The sequence below is a fragment of the Juglans microcarpa x Juglans regia genome, chromosome 2S (genome assembly GCF_004785595.1).
Source record: "Juglans microcarpa x Juglans regia isolate MS1-56 chromosome 2S, Jm3101_v1.0, whole genome shotgun sequence".
Taxonomy (NCBI): Eukaryota; Viridiplantae; Streptophyta; class Magnoliopsida; order Fagales; family Juglandaceae; genus Juglans; species Juglans microcarpa x Juglans regia.
The window spans coordinates 6,686,459-6,708,083 of NC_054597.1; the positions used below are offsets into that span (position 1 = coordinate 6,686,459).

Genomic DNA, 21,625 nt, shown 5'->3' on the forward strand with positions numbered 1-21,625 from the left:
ACAAAACATGGGGATAGGTATTGTCATTCGTGATGAAAGGGAAAGTAATGGCAAGTGCCTGTTATAAGAAGCAACCAGTCAAAGACCCAGCTTTTGCAAGAAGCTTAGCACTACGGCAGACTATGGATTTCTGTAATGATCTTGGAAGGGGACGCCCAAGCGGTGGTGAATGCTATTAACAGGGGAGAAGAGAACTTGTCTCTCTGTGGACATATCATTGAAGACATCAAAGTAATGATGAGGGGAAGACATAATTAGAAAGTGCGGTACATCAATAGAGAAGGCAATGAAGTGGCTCATTCACTAGCAATGTAGTGGCATCGAAGTCAAGAAAATGTGATGAACTCAACAAGCCAGCTTAAAATTTTTGCAAGTATTTTTTTTCCTCTACTTTGTATCAAGCACGTTGGGGTGTTTGTTTGAATTCCCCTCCTCCATTGTTTGTATTTTACTGTGTATATCTGTATAATGAGTAATACTACTCATAGTATATTTTCTCATCATCTTTTCATCATTCTATGACATGGCATTAGATAATTGGAAACTATTTATTATATTTTACTTGTGAACCTATCATTTAATATCACATCATGAGATGATGAAAAAAAAATGACGAATAGATTTTTTTCATATATAATATATTCACAAGAATATTTTACAAAAACACATTTAATTTAAAACATAATGTTGGAAAAAGTTTTAAAAAGAATTGTATGTCCATCATTTTCTTAAAGATGTAATACTAAGATGTCGTATGACTCATTTTTGCACCACCGCGACAACCACATAAGTAAATTTATATAGTAATGTGATTTTATATGATACATTAAATATAATTTATAATAAAAATAATTTTACAATATAAAGTAACACATAAAATTAAGTAAATTTTATTTTATTTTGGTTCGAGTAAAGCATCTCTATTTTTGCGTCTACCCGTAAAGAAGATTCCCACAATCTCAAAAGGCTGAACTGGGTTCATGCACAAACGCCAAGAACGCACAATTGATTGTCCGTACCCACTCTCTTCCAGTCATTTTGTCGAACACGTACTTCATTCATTACAACTTCTGTCCATTCATTTGCCAATTGAGGGGCAGAAAACAAAACTAAAACCCGCACAGAGAGAGATGAAGAAAGAGAACGTCGGAGTGATGCTGCTGCTGCAAGCGCTGGTGTGTGTATTGTGTTTATGATGATAGGAGAAAGTCTATGCTTCCAGCGGAAGCGACATCGTCAATGGTGCTCAACCGAGTTGGATCCTCCATTGTTTTCCCCGTTTACGGGAACGTGTATTCTATCGGGTACGTACGTACTTCTACAACTTCTTGCCCACTTATATAGTGTTTTCCAGGTTACACAAGCCTATTAAGACACAATCTATTGAATGTAGCGAGCGCTTAGATATCGTATTTGGCGGGTTCTACAACGTTACCCTCAACATAGGCCAGCCATCAAAGCCATACTTTCTTGATCCTGATACTGGTAGTGACCTCATATGGCTCCAGTGTGACGCTCCCTGCGTCCAGTGCATCGAGGTAAATTGTCATGACCGGTTCTCCGTGTTCTTTCTCGTAAAAGTGAATTCTATATAACTTTTTCATCAAACAAGCATAAGATTATTTGTTGTGGTACCCCAAATCATCAAAGTCCCCATATTGGTAGATGAATTATATGTGAAGGTTGTTGTCAAGTCCGCACGAGATATTTACAGGTAGTATAATGGAGCTTTATGAGCGTATACTGTTGTTTTAATTACAAATTTGACTAATCTTTTTAAAATAAAACTCAAATGTGGACCATTAGAGCCCGGCCTAGTAAGGCCATGGGACCATGAGAGTTTCTAGAATTCAAGTCTAATTCTTCAAGCTTTTCATAGATTATTAGATTCTTGTAAAAAATCACTATCTTCTCTGTTTCTTTGCGTTTCTTATTGCTCATATATGTCAGACATGCTAGTAGTTATTAATTAACGACGAAAAATTCATTCTAGTTTTCTTTGTAGGCCCCTTATAATCCACCTTACAGGCCTGATAACAATGCGATAATCTGTAACGACCCTCTTTGTAAATTGTTGCACCCAACGGGCGACCACAAATGAGAAAACCCAGAACAACAATGCGACTATGAGGTTCAGTTTGGTGATGGTGGTTCATCCCTAGGTGCCCTTGTCAAGGACGTTTTCTACCTCAACTCTATGGATGGAATTCAACTTAAACCCCGTCTGGCCCTTGGGTTGGTGACTTTGTTTACTTTCTTGATCTCAATTACTTTTGTTTATTCTTAATTTTTATTTTCTTTAAGTGATCTCAGAGAATCATGCCTTTGAATGGAATTGCCGTAGTACACCTTAGAATTGTTCTTATACAAAGATGCAAATTATGATAGGAAATGAACTTGAGGACCAAGGACACTTCCAACTGGTAACTGTAACAATTTGATCCATACAGTCTTTGACCTCTGTAAGACTGATGGTTCTTTCAACTCCACGCCAAAATAGGGTTAAAGAAAAGGCTCCCTACAACTCCAAAAAAGCAGGAACCAATCTGCTTATTGTTGACCCAAAATTGTTTGGAGCTCTCATCTATGAAAAACTATATGAGAGAGAGGGAAATGAAATTCGACATCTAATGGCAGGAAAAAAAAAAAATGTTTTTCCCTGGTAGTGCTACCCATCAATGGGTCAGGCTGTTCACAATTGCTGTTAAGGACCAGAGATGGCAAAGCTGAAATAAACTGGAAATTAAATATAACTCATTTCAGGAGAAAAGCACATGAAAATTTGTTTGGATAAACATCATGCATAGTCAAGTACGAGGATCGTGTTTTAACAGGTAACCATGAATTAAATTTTTCTGAGTTGTTTTGTCTCATCTAATTGACCTGACTGTGCCGCCTATATCTTCAAATGGACCCATATAAGATAGATGACAAACCTTATGTGATCCTGACATCTAATTTTGAATGGTATAGCCACTTTGGTGGATGTTGATAATAACCAAGTGTTACCAGATCCTGATAAGAAGGGCTCTTCTCTGCTATTCAGGTGCACCATATGTGATGTACGTGAGAACAAATTAATCATTAGTTTCATGAGTTGCTTCTGTACACTGATATTATTGTGTTCTGAATTTCATGTCTACAGCTGTGAATATGATCAGATTCCCGGTCCATCTCCTCATCCCTTTGATGGAGTACTTGGCCTTGGGAATGGAAAGTCCAGCATTATATCTCAGCTTAGTAGGCAGGGTTTGGTGCGAAACGTCATTGGACATTGTTTAAGTGGCTGAGGCGGAGGATATTTCTTTGGTGAACTACCCTAGAATAGTACTCGTAGTTTTTGATAGTGGGAGCTCCTATACTTACCTAAACTCTCAGGCTTATGAAGCTTTAACTTCTTTGGTGAGTGACAAGACTCTCCCTCTTTGTTGGAGAGGTCGAATGCCATTCCAAAGCCTTCAAGATGTCAGGAAATACTTCAAGCCCTTAGCATTCATGAGCTTCACCAATGGTGGGAAAGCCAAAATTCAGCTTGAACTACCCCCAGAAGCATATTTGATAATCTCGGTAAGTCCTACGTTTATTCTCTCCATAGTTCTTTTTCATTCTCTTTCAGAATGCTGTCGACTATTACAGAAGCCCGAGGGAATGTTTGCTTGGGAATTCTAGACGGAACAGAAGTAGGGCAGAGTCTGAACATCATTGGAGGTAATGGTTGATGCATCAAGTCATGGAGCATTAACACTTTTTTTTTCTTTTACAGACATTTCAACGCAAGACAAGATGGTGATCTATGACAACGAGAAGCAGTTGATTGGATGGGACCCGCCTCCCTACAAACTGGATCGGCTTCCAACATCTAAAAGTAAGTGTTAGCATAAAGCTCAACATCCCAACACTTAACACCACCCCCCTTGGCCTGCGTCTGCTGCGTTGGGGATCTTTCCATTTTTTGCTTTTTGTTTTATGTTTTTTGTTTACAGACATCTCAATGCAAGACAAGATGGGTGAGATCTATGATAGTGATGAGTGCAACTTTCTCATACAATTGTCAATTCACCTTGGGTAGCATCAAAGGCATCCTTAATAGCTATTGTATCAAAGACATCCTTAAGAGCAACTTGATGTCGATTGTATCAGTTATGTAACCCTGCCTAGCTGGTGCCTATCTCCTCCCTCTTTTATTATAATAATTCTTCATTCAAATCAATCACCTTTTCAATTCCTTCAACCCAAAGGTCTGAATCTTAAACCTCCAACCACCAACTAACAATAAGAAACGCATCAGCAATTTCTTTTTAGAAATTTCAATATATGCTTGGCTACGATTTTCAAAAGATTTGAAAGATTCAACAATTCTCCTACATGGGTCAACACATGATATTAACACAGAAGATCTAACACGTCCGGTTGAGAGATTGATCTCACCGGATCATGCTGCACATATCTTTCGCACGTGCACAAACACAGACAAAGATTGTCTGGTCCCACCATGGAAGTGTACTACTGTATAGAACAATAAAACGAATCAACATGTTTTTTGGGGCCCGCCCACATTTTGGAGGGTCCCAATTCATCTAAATAGATCTCAACCGTTGAGTCAGAGTGGCTTCTGCTGGTACATGGACATGTCCAGAAGAGGTGAGAGTTGGTCCATTTGGTACTGAACTTGAGACGCAAAAGGGTCCTCTGCAAACCCATCCATAAAATTGAACTGAAGATTATCAAAATAATTGAAGCCACTCTCCATCTCGCTCTGGACCTCTTTCTCCCACGTCACGTCCGGCGACAGCACCACCTGCTCCGAGCTGCTCGACTCCGTGTGCAACCCCGGCGCCGAATCCGACGTAGTCTCCATGTGTAATTGGTGGTTACCGATCATCGGTGACGGTGCTATGTTCTGCCCGGCCGGCACCATAACTTTTGGTTTCTGCTCCTCGACTTCCGGGAAACTTGCCATCTTTTGCTCCGTCGTAGTATGGTTTTTCTCCACTTTGCCTCTCTTGTTGTAGATTCGACATAAGACCCAATCATCAAGCTGCAATGGAACCCAAAAACCGAACAAATTAGGCCAAAATTTAGGAACAAGAAAAGATCTCTACTTCTATTCTCTCAGTTTTTTTGTCGCAGTTTGATAAGGATAAGAAGATGTACCCTGGAGTTGTTTTTCTTTCCGGCAGACCTATCTACATTTGCAAGGCGGTATTCGTGCATGATCCAGTTGGTTTTGATTCCTTTGGGGGCTTTGCCGGCATAGAAAACAAGTGCTTTCTTGATTCCCAAGGGCTTTGGCTTGCCAATGGGCTTGTCGGCTCCGGTCGCCTTCCAGTACCCGTTTCCGGCCGCCCGGTTCGGCCTGGAACCGTTCGGATATTTCCTGTCCCTTGGGGAGAAGAAATACCACTCCTTTTCACCGTACAGAGCCAGTTCTGCTCAAATCAACAAAAACAACGAAATTAAACGAAAATGAAAATTGAGAGAGAAATACATAATCCCATAACTATCTATATGAAGAAACTGAACAATTCTAAGCCAATTGAAGTAAGATTAAGCTTAACCCACGACGCAAAAGTGGAAGTGAAATTTAAGAAATACCTGGGAGCTGCCATGGATCAAACTTGTATAGATCAATCTCCCTAATAATAGGAACGGCGAGAGGCAGAGACGCACATTTCCTACAGAGATAATGATTCACCAACTCCTGATCAGTGGGATGAAATCTGAAACCTGGTGGTAACTGTAGCTCACTCGTCATTCACCTTTCCGATCCCCTCAAGCTTCGCTTTTTTCTACTTCTTCCTCTCTTCTTCTTCTGGAAATATCAACAAGCTCTCTCCTTCTTCTCTCTCTCGTTCTCTCTCACTCTGTGTTTCCAAAATTGTCGCCCTTTGTTGTTTCGTCTTCCGGATAACCTGAGAGTGCAAAGCAAACGAGGAAGCCGAGACTTTTATATACCAGCAAGTAATGTTGAATTGATAAATAAACAACGTGGGGGTGGAAAGGGTTGGGGAATCGGAGGGTGGTGCGGGTCATATCTGGTGGTCATTAAAAAACGTGCTGACCGCAGCCAGAGGCGGCGCCATGCGACGACAGGCGAATCCAACACTGACGCGCGTGCTGCCTGTCCCACTCTGGAGGCGATTCTGTCACTGCTTCCGTCACCTGCTTTGTCCGCTTCATTCAAAGTCGGCTCACATGTCCCGGAGAAGAAAAGGCTGGTCGTTCACTGTTACGGGTCTCACCTCGGTGACATTGATCGTGACTTCACCCAGTCGTTCTTTGCCACGTCTCTCTAACGGGGCTGTTTCGTACTTTCAGTTGAGGATGTGTTGGCCATATGGGAAATGCCCGATTGTGAGTGGCCGCTGTGGCATTCTTAGCAGAGATGGCGGTGTAGTGGATCCCGAGGAATTCAACGTTGGAGTTGAATTACACGTCAGGTGCCTTGGCGCCCACGTTGGTGCAACAACGTCAGCGGTCGGAATGATTTTTAAGTAAGTAATTAGTCCCATCAACACCTCAATTACTCTCTGTTAATTTTAAGTAATTAATAGTCTTTATTGGGACAGAAAATATAATATTTTCAGATATTTATAGACCTTAAGTTGGACTTTTGAGCAACGTGAACAACCTTTATAATTATCATCATCATTTTCTCGCTTGTGCAGCTTCTTCTTTTTTATTTTTTTATTTTTTTCTTAGGCAAGTAAACATTTATAAATGAACTAACAAATATAAGTTACAAATTTGGTGAGGTGAGAATCTTTTATAATCTTCATAAAATCAATATATATTATAACATAAAAGTAAAAATACAAAGAAGGTGATCGGAGTAAAAAAATTAACTCCTATCCAATTCTCACAATGAGAAACTTCTTGGTGACATTTTTATACAGTCTGATGAACAGTCTATTAAATTACTGCTAGAAGTCACAGTTCAAAGGATGTACTACAACGTGTTGTCGGACTGGTTGGAAGGAACTATCACATCCGCTTGATCTTGATCTTTGGATAGGGAAAACAAGAATATAGCGTAGCAACCAAAATTGAGACGAATCACCTGCGAGGGGCCACCACTGGCTGTGGCGGCGTGTATAGTACACGCGCCATACCTGGAAAGGGTTGAAAGGACGAAAAAGGAAGATTCGACACCGCTGATCCCGAAGGTATCGCGCGAGGCGGCAAGAAGCTTCTACAAGTGTGGCAGCGCCTGAAACTCGCTCATGACATAGACCGCACGTGAGGTTTATGCGCCACTCGAATGAGTATATTTCTTCTGCCATCTTGAAGATCGACGCCTAGGGAGGCTGATGGTGGGGCGCGTGTCGGACTTTGCTCGCTGGAAAGCAGTAAATCGACTAGTTTCGGTGCAATTGGTGAAAAACTAACATAAAAATTAGGGAAAGAAAAACCTAAACTGAGACTAAGGTTGGTGAGAGAAGGAGGTGGTTGAAGCCAAAGCTTCAACCCCCCTCCCCCAGCGAACGGATCAAACTCTTGGAGGCAGCGATTTGTTTTCGAAAGCAAGAGAGAAAACGAGTTTTGGATTTTGGTAGACAAAAGTAACTTCTTCTTTTTTAATTATTATTTTAAGGATATATATTTTAATTTTTTTAGAAATTTATTCTTCTTAAATTAATTGAATTATTATATTTATCATTCACGCACTACACATTTGATAAGAAAAAAATAAATTAATATAATATATATCGTATGATATGTAGAGATGATAAGTAGAATTTTTCATTTTTTATAACAGTACAATACATAATTAATAGTCTAGTCAATTTAATCGAGTAGACCGAATTAAAACCAACTTGTATAGGATCAAAGTCTCACTTGACGCAACTTGAATCTTACTTGAAATATGAGATAGATTGGGATACGATGAAAATTATTTTAAAAAGTTAACTTGAAATAAAGAATAAACATGAAGAAAAGAGAACGATAAAGAACATTGCAAATAATAGATTTTGGGCTGATGTGCGATTGCTTCCTTTCCCTTCTTATTTTCTAATATTCCATTCCTTGGGCTGCTAAATTAAGCTCGATTTGACTATCCTTCTTGACCCAAAACAAAAGTGGAAAAATAAACAAAAGGAAAAGCAAGCCATTTTGACGGCCGGCCACAAATGAAGGAGACGGCAGAACATTCCACATAGATGATATAGTCAGAGAGATGCGGGCAGGTGTGGAAAACTCGTGTCTCCTGGTCCTTGTCCTAGAGCTACTAGCTGTAGGTAGCATCTGACGTGGTGCATGACATATACAGACACATCACATGCAGACAAAGATAAGGATGGAGAAGAGAAGTTTGGAAGCTACTCGGAACAAGGCCGACCCCTACATGCATGCATGCCTGCCTTGTCCATCACTCTATCTTCATGACCCTTAATTTATAATATAATCAACCCATTTCAACATCCCATCAGCTTTCTTCGAGATCTTTTTCTCTCCAATCTACCTTTCACGATTTGCCCAACTGTCTAGGTTGCTTTTTTTCCGTTAAGTAATTAAGATATTATAAAATATTTTTAAAATTTATAAATTATCGTAATTTGATTAAATATAATACGATATATTAAATTATAAAATTAATTTTATTATAATATAAATTTATTTTAAAAAATTATTATCTTTGAAAAAGTTAAAATAATATTACGTGTGAAAAGGCATGAGTGCATTAGTAGAGTGAAAGCATTTTCTATTTAAAATTTAGCTACAGTAATTTTTAAAAATATTTTTAAATTTAAAAAGTATTGTACATATATCAAATACATATTTTATTAATTATTAATTTCTTCTTTTTTTTTCTATCACATATTTTATTACAATTGATATATTAATTTTAGTTGGTGATATATTAATTTAATAAAAATATGATTATTAATTAATATATAATAGGTAGAATAGTAAAATATGATAAAATTAAATAAATTAATAATTAGAAAAATTAAATATTTTAAAAATTATTAGTTATACATTATTATATAATGAATAAACGGATAATTTAATGTGTAGATTTGATATGAATAATCAAAACTAAATTTATATTATATTATTTTATTATTACATAATAAAAAAATAATTATTTTAATATAAAAATTTATGTGAATAAAATAATTAAAAGTTAAATTTTTGATAAAAATATATACTTTTAACTCCATTGAAAATGCTCTGAAGGATTCAATGCAAACTAAAGAAAGAGAGAATGAATGTAGAAGGAAAAGAGGTCCGTATCATTAGGAGACAGTTGAGCAGTGGATGAAAACGAAAGAAATAAAGAAAAAGAAGGTCCAAGTGAAATGAACACGAGGGCTGGAGGTGGGGCTGGGAGGTCACTAACCTTTTGGCTGCCTTCTGTGAAGGTTCTTTCGAGTAAGTTCAAACAAGCTGTCAACATTGACCAGACATGTCTGGTCCCGAGGATCAGATACTATCAACGTTTTCATCAGTTTTGTGTCGACTATGCGTGCGGCCGGATTCATGTCCACTCCCTCCTAATTATATTTCACTTACAATTTTTTTTTTTTAAATTAAAAATATTTCTGGTTTATAATTTAAAATTACTTGGATTGGGAGAAAATAAACAAAATAAAATGAATAAAATAAAGCAATTTTTTTTTTATAAGTAAAATTAAGTTTGTTGGCAATAGTAGGAAAGATGAGGTAGACTATACATGAATATCAGAATCTGAAGAAGTCAGTTTTTAATCTGAAGACTTGTATAAAGTAGTATATTTTTATTATTATATTTTTGTATTCACATTTTCTTATCATTTTTAAATATTTTTAAAAAATATAAAAAATATATCAATATATAAAAAATTATTTTCTTAATTATTAAGTAAAAAAAAATATTGGGCGATCAAATGGAACGATAACTATTGGGCTGCATAGTAATTTTTTTCTATCTTAAATATACAGTAGGATCATTGAAGTTGACAAGTTGTTGGGTATGAATATCACAAGCCATGTATTGTAAGCCCAGCCCATAAATATATTTGTAGCCCACAGGAAGAGGTAAAAGCCCGTCAATTGATAAGATGTTTTGTTTAGTTACACATATGAAAAGCGATGAAAATTAAAAGTAAAATAAAATATTATTTTTTAAATATTATTTTTATTTTGAAACTTAAAAGAATTAAATTATTTATTATATTTTATATGAAAATTTGGAAAGTTGTAATAATTAGATGAGATGAGATGAAATAGTTTGTATAACCGAACGAGGCCTAAAGGCTTTATGAGTCTTAAAAAATATTTAAATAGACTTAAAAGTTTTTTAATAGAAAAGTTAAGTTGTTTAAGTGTTACATATTAAAGTACTTTTTAATCTCAAATAAAACTAAAAAGAACATTTGAGGAAAAGCCTAACCTCAAATATGCTTTTCTGAATAATGCGAAATGTAGTTCTAATTTTAAAAATACTTTCAATAGGCAAAAATACCTATGTAACTTTTATAATTACAACTTTCAAACTTTTAAAAATATGATCATAATTTTTAAAAAATCAAATAATCTTTTATATCACTTCTACCTCATAAAATATTTTTTAAATTTATTTCTAAATAAATGTAATATATTGGAAAATATTTTTTCATATGATTATCAAATAGTAAATAAATTTTTAAAAATAAAATTTATTACTTAAATTATAAATTATATTTCTCCCCACAATCTCAAACATATATTAAATTTAGAGGCTGACATAGAAGGACAGGACTTGACTATAGGCTATAGCTTACAAGTAGGCGACGTAAAATTGAGGGTAACTTAGACCAAAAGGGAAGAACACGCAGTTAGCTAAGGAGAGATGTATGTTCTCCAAGCTTCCAGGAGCACCGTTTATGTTCTCCTGCTCCAACCTCTCCTCTGCCCTTCTAAGCATCGTAACAAAGGGCACGAGAGACCACAAGATCTAGTTTGTACCATCATCATTCATCATAGTGAATTTTCGAGCGATTTATCAATATAAGCTTTAGTATTGAACCACGTAAATTTTAATACTGTTATCTTTTTATATCTCTTGCATTCATTTATTATAGAATTTTGCTACTTATCATCTTTACAGACTATACATCACATTTTTTTTTATTCTTCTTAAACTAATTGAACTCTTCTACTCATCATCTATACACCACACATTTAAAAAGAGAAAAAAATTAAAATTAAAAAATTATGTGTAGTGTGCGGAGACGATTAATAGAATTTTTCTTTATAATATAGAATTATAGAAGAGCATTCCAAGCAAAATCAACACTCTCCAAGCTCCTAATCGAAAAATGCACCAACAACAGAAGTAACAAATCTATATTCCTCTAACTTATGGGAAAAGGGAGGAAGAGAGGTTCCCTAATTAAAAACTTTTTTTTGGTAAATTATTGTCACACTTTATTCCTCTATCTTCTGCAAAACATGAAAGCGATCCTTGGCCAAGATATTTACGTATAAAAACAGCTTATAATCAAGAAATATGGATGCCATGGGCTCCTCTAATTTGGTGAAATGAAGAGGAAAGAGTAGTGGTCACATGAGGTCCCTCGCAAGTCGCATACTTGTTGCGGCGGAGAAAACAAAAAAGTGCATGGGTTGGGCGCGATGCGAGGTCGACCTCAAACTTTTGATGAAACTTGGAACCCCAGGCAAGCCAACATGCCGTAGCCTTGCAAAATAATTTTAATAGCTCGCTGATCAGTATGGGTGAAGTGAAAAGTGGTGGTTCAATTTAATATTAAAAAATTAAATAAAATATGCTTTTTTCTTTTTGATTTATAATTTTAATTGTGAAATATCATGTGCCAGCCCATTAGGTTGAATATTATTTTGGATGTATGTTTGCACTTTGTTAACGTCGTGCTTCACACACCTTTAAATCAGACTTCGATAACTCATATTTTTAGAAATGAGTCTACAAAAGATATGGAATGATGAGACAACAAGGAGAAGGCGGCCTTGGGGCCGAGACGTTTTCAATGCCAAAGTTAGGAAATTATCTTGGAAGTTTGTAAATAAGTAAAAGAGTCTAGAGATCAGATAGAATTTTTCATATCTGGAACTTGCTATTTATACCATAAGCCTGGGAGGGATAGATCATGTTTGCCCCCATGAAGTCTATGTCCTTTGTATTGTTCCATTTGTTAGAATTTTTTAATGCGACGTAACTCTGCGTCGACGTCATTAATGTGGCGTGTAACTCGGTAGTAGTGTTATTAATGCGGCGTGGTTTTTCGATTCCCTTCTCCCAACTGGCATTCTTGGTGGTCCATTGATGTCCCTCCTGTCAGAGGATCGAGGGTTTCCTATATATTATGCTCATATATGGACAAACACTCAAGAGCTGGATGTTACTCAAGGGGTTTCTGGGTCGATGATTCTCATCCTTTACAACACGTTTTCTCATTTTAATTGCGTTTAGAGGAGCCTTCTCATAGATCGAGTTGGAGACTTTATTTATGCCCGTTGGGACTTTTTTTTTTTTTTGGGGGGGGGGGGGATCCCCTTGCACACCCATTAAGTGAGTTTTCTTGTGATTTTATTTCTTCATTATGTAACTATGTTGTATAATTGAAATCTTCATCCAAATAATAAAATAAGAGGCCGATAATTAAATACGCTCTTCTTTCCTTCATTCTATTGGAGTTGGTTGCATTTATTCTAAACCACCAAAATTGATACACTGCGCTATCAAATTATTAACAAATTATAAAATGATAAATGTTTTAGTCACAAAAACAGTCTACAAAAATAAATTTTATAAATTAATATGATTTGATATAGTACATTAGATTGTAAATTCATTTTTATTATAAAATAAATTAAATGTATCATATGAACCTATGTCAATTTGAAGATTTATTTTTATGAAATCTTTTTTATAGTTATAACACTTCTCTTATAAAATTGTACCATAGATTAAAATTCAATGGTTAAAATTATGGCTAGTCACCTATATATTTTCATTTATCTTAACGATTATAATTACTCATTTATCTTAACGATTAGAATTACTTGAGAGACATTTTTTGAGAGTCATTTTTATTTGGGAGGCTCTATAGTCATTGCTGGAATCTCCCGTTTGGGGTTCCCAATAGTACATTTCATCGATATATATACATACTTTTTTTTTTTTACTTTTTTTTACATATATTTTTTTAATACTTTTAAATATATATATTTTAAAAAATTTACAATATTATTAAAAAATATTTCTTTAATCATTAAGTAAAAAAAAAAAAAATTCCAACGGAAGCCCTGGAGAGAAGAGTAGTATTATTCTTTTTATTTTGAGTAATGCTACTTATCATCCCAACTTCTATCATCATTTTATCATCTTATGATGTGACATTAGGTGATTAAAAATTATTTATTATATTTCACTTGTAAACCTATCATTTAATGCCACATCATAAGATGATAAGAGTTGAGATGATCAATGAATTTTTTCTTTTATTTTTCGTTTCAATGGGCAGAGGTAAATAATTATATATATTAAAAAAAATCTCATTTTCTACATAAACTGCATACGATCGAGAAGTGACTGAAAAACAATTGAAACGACACATATGGACGATGGAAGAACCGCTAGTTTTAAATATAATTAGCAGCTAGCTGATGATATTATGTAATCTTTTTAATTGGAGAGAGAGAAAATGAGAGAGATTTTGAAGATTATATCTTTGATATTTTTTCGGTATTTTTTAATACACAATATATATCCATATTTATAAGAGAATGAGAGCAGAGAGATAATGAAAATATAATCCATCAATGATACTAATTGATATTGATTAATTTACATAATAAATAAAATATGGTACATAATAAATTATATATTACCATACATATTATTAAAATAGCAAGAATATATATTTTTTCAATATTACCATACATATTAAAGTAAATTTATGATATTAAATTATATAATAAATAAAATAAATTATATTAATTATATTAAATTATATAATAAATAAAATAAATTATATTACCATGCATACATATTAAAATAGTAAGAATATATTTTTTTTTTTCAACGTGGTAACAAAATATTCTAAGCCGCCCAAACCCGACTCACCTCATGATGTCCGTTCTCACCTACTCTCCATATCACTCATTTTTCTCCTCCTAGCTGTTGATCTCCATCCTCACAACGTCTTACAATACCCGCCCAAACTAACCTATATAGTATATATGGTACTTGCTCTGCGAGAGAGAGAGAGAGAGAGAGAGAGCTGGGACGTTCGAGTTGAGATGGAGTGGTGGTACTGGTGTTGGCTGTTTGCGTTGGTGATAATAGTAGAAGGTGGCGGCCACTCTGATGATGGAGGAGGAGGAGGAGAAGTCACATACGATGGAAGATCTCTCATTATTGATGGGCAGAGAAAACTTCTATTTTCTGGTTCGATTCACTATCCTCGTAGCACTCCTGAGGTAAATTAGTACGACATTCATCAAGAATCATCTTCTTTTTTTCTTTTTTGATGATCAGCCATTAAAATCTCTTTCAAGAAGAAAGAGATGTGGCTTTAATTTGTTCGGACGATATTCATATGCTGCAAGACAGTGATTATATTCCAGTAGTAGTTGTTGTGTTCAAAACAATGCCTGAGCTAGCTGATGAAAAAATGGTTGTATTTCTCGATGGAATTGCCCAATAAAATCCCAACTTAATGACTCATTTCCCTCATCTTTACTCATAGTCTTCTCCTTTTTGACAAAGCAATCTGGTTGGCAACCATTTTCTCTGCAAAGACAAGAAAAGTCAGCCTGTTTTTGGCAGAAAAAAAAAAAGAGAGGAAGAAGCTGAACATCTACTGTCAGTACTGTGCATGCATGAAACATAGCTTACCGTAAGCAGCAGATCACTTTTTTGTCTAGTTCATCACGGGTGGCACTTGGCAGGAACTTTGTCCAACCTTTGGCTGTCTTTTTGTTTCCTTGCCACATGTTCATCGTATTCATTTGAAATGCCTTAATATGGGGAGACTCTGCTTTTTCTTTAATTTATGATGATTTTGACTAAAAATGAGCAGCACTGTAGGGAATGTGCACTGATCTGGTGTTAAATTTGGCGAATCTATGGAACATTCATGTGACCGCAATTTAATGCTATCCAGACGTAAAAAAGTATCGAAGTTGCGAATAAATTTGACGCTTCTAATGAAAGATAAAAACTGATCTACATCGCGGCAATACAGTTAGATGAAAGTAGGATAAAAATACAGTATATAATATAATCAGATATGCTATACATATATGAGAAGTGTTACGGTTACAGAGAGATTTTATAAAAATAAATCTATAATTTGATATGATTTCAGATGATACGTTAAATATATTTTATAATTTAACGTAATATGTATTAAATCACGGCTGTTTGTAAGTTTTGTTTTATTGAAATTACGTGCCTAAATCATTTCTATATATATATATATATATATATATACATGCACGTAGATATGGATAAAAGAAAGGAAAATTGAGTTTGTTGCAGATGTGGCCATCTTTGATAGCCAAAGGCAAGGAAGGAGGACTGGACGTGATTCAAACCTATGTGTTTTGGAACCTTCACGAGCCCCAACCTGGTCAGGTAATTAATTACTTTAAAGGATTTGCTAGGTACAAGTTGACGCATTAAAATACGTATTAACACTTATATAATTTTTTTAATTATGAAAATAAATAAAAAAAATGCGTTACATATAATATTGATACGTGATTTAGTATACGAAATGACTTGCAAGAAGATTTTTTCATTACTAAAACACTCTCTCTCTCTCTCTGATATATGGGGGCATTTGCTGTTGAACAGTACGAGTTCAGTGGAAGAAATGATGTGGTGCGATTCATGAAGGAAATCCATGCACAAGGGCTATATGCTTGCCTTAGGATCGGTCCTTTCATTGAGAGTGAATGGACTTATGGGTACGTACGTACGTATATTATGTGCACCTGTATTTATTTATTATTCTCATGAAGTAGACGATAATTATTTAATTCATTATAGCATTTTGAAGATTTTTTTATTAGTGTTTTTTTTAAATTTACCATAATTATTTTTTAGCATTATTAGCTATACGTATTATATATGGTGTGAATGTCAGACTTGGCTATATAATTATTGGCAATATTGGAAAATTATGGGTAAGGCTTTACTTTTTTGCTTGAAAAATGATCGACAAAATCTAGCATTTTTTTACGAGTCCGGTCACCTAAAAATTAAAAGTAATACCAAATTGTATTCTAGTAAAAGAGGTGAGCATAAATTGCTAATTAAGGCTACGTTTAGATGTTGAGTTGAGTTAAGTTCTTTATGAATAGTAATCAGTTGAGATGATAAAATAAATTTTGTAGGGCCTACTTAAGATGAGTTTAGATATATTTGGATGTTAAAATGAGTTTAAATATATTTATGAGAATTTTAAAAAAAATTATAGGTTCCGCGTGTAAAGATGTGTTGAATTAAAAAATGTTGTGGGTCTCACGTGTAAAGAAGTTTTGAGTTGAGAAGAGTTTAGTAATTTGAGAGTTGGGTATTTAGATGTTAGACTCAGCTTAAAATTAAACTGATCTGAGTTGATCTCAGTACAGTCCAACAACCAAACGGGACCTTAAGTAAATATCAATATATTTTAAAAAAATAAAAAATAAAAAACATTTGAAATTATTAAAATTGACACCACACCTTATATGGAACAGGGGATTTCCATTTTGGTTGCATGACATCCCTGGTATTATTTTTCGATCCGACAATGAGCCGTTTAAGGTAACCATCTCTCTCTCTCTCTCTCTCTCTGTCTCTCTACATGTTGGTCTTTGTTGTATTTCATTTTAAATTTTTTCTTAATTTATGTATCAAGTGCTTAATAGTTTTCAGTTTAAGTGATTGAGTTATGAATCTGCTCGCGAGAGGTGACACCAGTCAATGTAATTTGGAAGATACAACCCAAAATAAAAAGTAGCATTAATATGCTGCTATATTACTTGTGCTTGCCAATAAAAAAAATGACTATTTTTGGGTGATTCCCTATCTGTGTAGTTTTACATGCAAAACTTCACCACAAAAATAGTGGACTTGATGAAGTCAGAAGGTTTATATGCTTCCCAAGGAGGTCCGATAATACTGTCACAGGTACTACACTCACATATATATATGTATATACACACCTTATCTATCGTGTGAGTTTCAACAAATCCTTTAGTTTCTGAATCAAAAGGTTATGGTGGTATAGATTGAGAATGAATATGGAAACATTGAAGCAGCATTCAAGGAAAAGGGACCCTCTTATGTTCGTTGGGCAGCTAAAATGGCTGTTGAGCTCCAAACTGGTGTGCCATGGGTTATGTGCAAGCAAATTGATGCTCCTGATCCTGTTGTTAGTCCTCTTGATACAAACACTTCTGCTTTTACTACTCTGTCTTACATTGCAATATTGCAGCCTACACACACACACATATATATATATATATATATGTATGTATGTATGTATATATATAATTGCTTTCAATCTAAGATTGCATATTCATATACCCTAGACCTTGTTGATCTGCAATTTAATTTGACAAAAAAATTGCAGATTAATACATGCAACGGGATGAGATGTGGAGAGACTTTTGGTGGACCGAACTCACCAAATAAGCCGTCATTATGGACAGAGAATTGGACATCTTTGTACGCTTTCATCAAAATCATTACACTAATTGCATGTTTCATATAATTTTAATTCTCATATTTCATCCAGTGATTCATACACATAAATTATAAAGAATCTCAATCTCTTGCTTATGCATGTGTAAGAGGGAGGGAGAAAGATCCCCTCAAGTTCTGATCCAAACTTAAACGCATTATCGAGTGAGAGAAATAGACACATAAAGTATGATCTATAATATTTTACGGTTTTCAAACATCTACATATTCTTTAACGTGATATTCTAAACCTAGTTAAATGAGATATAGAGGGTTGCCATATCGGTGGTGGTTTAGCTTTCACAGTTATTTTACAACTCTACTTATCGCTTATACTTTTCTTTGATTTCGAAGCTATCAAGTATATGGTGAGAAGCCATACATAAGGTCTGCTGAAGATATTGCATTTCATGTTGCACTTTTTATTGCAAAAAACGGAAGCTATATAAATTACTACATGGTATGGTATTTTCAGTACTTATTATATATTTTACATACATCACAGAAACCCTTTTAGCTGTCTTAACCTAATTGCACACTCCACTTGTAGTACCATGGTGGAACAAACTTTGGGAGAACAGGCTCTTCATATGTCATAACAAGTTATTATGATCAAGCTCCTCTTGATGAATATGGTGGGTGTGGTAAATATATTTTATGCTTTCCTCTAATTGCTTCAGTTCCGACTTCTAATAATTTTGAAAAATTCTATTTGCAAGCCGATGTGAAGTGCATATCCTTTACACTGCTGGTTGTATAGGCAAGATTCAATTTGCAAGATAATTTAATTTTAAAGTACTTCTTTTACAAATTGAATTTTGTCATATCAGCAGTGTAGAGGGTGTGTCGTTCACACCAGCTTGCGAGTAAAAATATCTCATTTTTAGGTCTATTAAGGCAACCCAAGTGGGGACATCTTAAAGAGTTGCATGCTGCTATTAAACTCTGCTCTACAACTTTGCTTCAAGGAGTGGGAACCAATTTCTCTTTAGGTCAATATCAAGAGGTGATGTCCCAAAGCTTTATGTTATCCCATAAATCATTTGCATCATGTACTGAATGAAATATGAAATTTAAAAGATTGTGTTGACATTTGATTTTTTTTGCTTATTCATGATGTATTTTAACTTAATTAGGCCTATGTCTTCCGAGAAGAGACCGGAGGATGTGTGGCATTTCTCACAAATCATGATGGGCATAATGTTACTGTGCAATTCCAAAATGCATCATTTGAATTGCTTCCAAAGTCCATCAGCATTCTACCAGACTGCAAAAATGTAATTTTCAACACAGCAAAGGTAAGTTATAATCGAAAATGTTCTCTCTAGGTTATTTGGGACTTGTATATATCATTATAAGTATAGAGTTTTCCTCCATACTGAATAGAAAGAAATCTCGACCAGTCTGTTAGGTATCTAGTACTTAGTCGCTATGAGATAGTCAAATGATCCATTTAATAAGAAAAAGTTCTTATTCTCTTGACCTCTATATGATAAATATATAAGAATATGATTTTCTTTTTTCATTTTTCCTTTGATCTTTTGCTAGCTATATGTAGTTCTTATTCTCTTATTTCTCTTTCTCTTGCAAAGGTGAATACTGAGAATAACAACAGAGTCATACAACCTACCCAATTGTTCGATTCAACTGATAATTGGGAAGAATTCAAAGATGTCATCCCAAATATCGAAGATACTACTTCACTAAAATCGAATACATTTCTAGAGCACATGAATACCACCAAGGATAAATCCGATTATCTTTGGTACACTCTTGGGTAATCATGTCCCTTTCTCAGTCATGAACTTGATTTCAACACAGATATGTACCAATGAGGTCATCTTAATTGCTTTTATGAAAGAAATATTAATGGATTCAGCTTTTGGATTTCAGGTTTGAACACAACTTGTCTTGCACTAAGCCAGTGCTTCATGTTGAATCTTTTGGGCATGTTGCTCATGCTTTCTTGAACAACATATATATAGGTAGACAACTTAGAAAGATCATGCTAAATATCTAGGTTTTTTTTTTTTTTTTTGGTTTGGAATTTCAAGAAATTCTGAGTATCCATCCACTAACACTCACCTCTCTGTCTATATATATATGATTGTGTTGATCAGGAGCTGCACATGGAAGTCATAATGTGAAGGGATTCATGATGGATATTCCAATTATGTTAAATGATGGGATAAACAATATTTCCATAGTCAGTGTTATGGTCGGGCTACCGGTAATTATTTTGGAATTTCTTTTTTTATATAATATTAGCATTGATTCCACCTCTTTTCCATGTTTACTAATGAGTTAGTCTACATACAGTCCCCATTTGGAGACTGCTCATGCAAACCCATATAGTTATGTTTAAAAAAAAATTAAAATTACAATTATATCCTTTTTAAAATGATATTTTTTTTTCTTTGAATTTCATTCATCAAAGAGACTGTACATGCAGTCCCTTACTCAGGATTGTAAATAAAATTTCTCTTACTAATAATTAAAAATAATAATAATAATAATAATATTGTGTGAAGGATTCAGGAGCATTTCTCGAAAGTAAATTTGCTGGATTAACAAAAGTGGAAATTCAATGCATGGAGGAAGATCAATTCTATAACCTTACAAACTATGCATGGGGATATCAGGTTATATATCTCTTTTTCTCTTCGAACATTAATCATTCCAATTCCACCATTTTAATTGATCTCCCGAACGTGACATGCATTTTAATTCCATTCCAAGTACAGGTTGGACTGCTTGGAGAGAAGTTACATATATTTAGAGAAGAGAGTTTGGATGAGGTTGTGTGGAGTCGAAACGAAATCTCAATCAATCACACATTTACTTGGTATAAGGTACTATAATTTTACGATATTTTAAAATATTCTTCCGCTATAAATGAGGGATGAGAGAATGAATGAGTTTGCCATTAATTAGTGAAGAAGATGGTTTAAATTCACCATTTTTTGTGACCTTTTTGGGAACAAAAGCTGCATATAAATTGGGTAATTAGCTCTCTCTTTAATTATATACTTGTACTTAAAATTTTTGAAGATATTCTTCGACGCACCAATGGGAGATGAGCCTGTGGCCTTAAATCTCAGCACAATGGGAAAAGGTGAAGCTTGGGTCAATGGGGAAAGCATTGGTCGTTATTGGGTCTCTTTCCTTGACCCTCAGAGCAACAATCCTTCACAAACAATGTAAGTACACCCATTAATTAACGCTTTTTCATGAATACTTTTGTATTTAAGAAATAGAACTGTTATTACATACACAAAAAGATTATATAAAATAAATTTATAAATTAATATAATTCTATAAAATCTGTTAAATCTATTTTATAATAAAAGTAACTTTACAATCTAATGTACTACATCAAATCACATTAGTTTATAAATTTAATTTTGTACAATCCTTTTGTGACTAAAGTATTCTCCATTTAAAAAATATTTCTCTCGCGCACATACGTTTAATAAATACGTAAGTAATAAAAAAAAACTTGGTGATTACTTATCTTATATGTTTCTATGATTTTCTAGGTACCATGTTCCTCGATCGTTCCTCAAAACTTCTAAAAACCTTTTAATTTTACTTGAAGAAGGTGGTGGAAATCCTCTTCAAATTTCTTTGAACACCATTTCCATCATCAATGAAAGTGAACATGATAAAGCTTTCTATCACTTTCCTCGATAATTTTATATCCAAAAGATAAAGAGTCACAAGTACAATGTCATCGGCTCAAGAACAATACTTTCTCCACATTGTAATGTAATGCTCTTATATATGAAGATTGGTAAAAAAGTAATAAATTTATTTAATTTTGGGTCTTTGTATTAAATTTATGTTATTATGGTAATTGCAAGCACAAATCTATATATATGATTTGGATCTCTTAAACTTTAACCGAGAGTAAAAAAGGGATAAATATGGAAAATAATA

General features: G+C 34.3%; 2 protein-coding genes and 1 pseudogene across 2 annotated transcripts; 2 read left to right on the forward strand and 1 right to left on the reverse strand.

The window, feature by feature from the left end:
* Window positions 1–961: 961 nt before the first annotated feature.
* Window positions 962–4,284, forward strand: LOC121253073 (annotated as a pseudogene).
* Window positions 4,285–4,295: 11 nt separating this feature from the next.
* Window positions 4,296–6,013, reverse strand: LOC121253074 (NAC domain-containing protein 2-like). Its single transcript, XM_041152965.1, has 3 exons — window positions 5,596–6,013; window positions 5,155–5,429; window positions 4,296–5,038 (listed from the first exon to the last, which is right to left on the reverse strand). Exons 1-3 carry the CDS (start codon window positions 5,753–5,755, stop codon window positions 4,601–4,603), a joined length of 873 nt encoding a protein of 290 aa, XP_041008899.1. The 5' UTR covers window positions 5,756–6,013; the 3' UTR covers window positions 4,296–4,600.
* An 8,050-nt stretch (window positions 6,014–14,063) lies between these two features.
* On the forward strand, window positions 14,064–21,563 carry LOC121253709 (beta-galactosidase 6-like). The gene is made up of 18 exons (XM_041153719.1): window positions 14,064–14,430; window positions 15,494–15,589; window positions 15,812–15,924; window positions 16,699–16,765; window positions 17,039–17,131; window positions 17,232–17,375; window positions 17,577–17,671; window positions 18,041–18,146; window positions 18,237–18,321; window positions 18,574–18,692; window positions 18,823–18,984; window positions 19,279–19,463; window positions 19,580–19,671; window positions 19,807–19,916; window positions 20,218–20,328; window positions 20,431–20,538; window positions 20,738–20,886; window positions 21,226–21,563. The coding sequence occupies exons 1-18, from the start codon at window positions 14,191–14,193 to the stop codon at window positions 21,377–21,379; spliced, it is 2,229 nt and encodes a 742-aa protein (XP_041009653.1). The 5' UTR covers window positions 14,064–14,190; the 3' UTR covers window positions 21,380–21,563.
* Window positions 21,564–21,625: the final 62 nt, after the last annotated feature.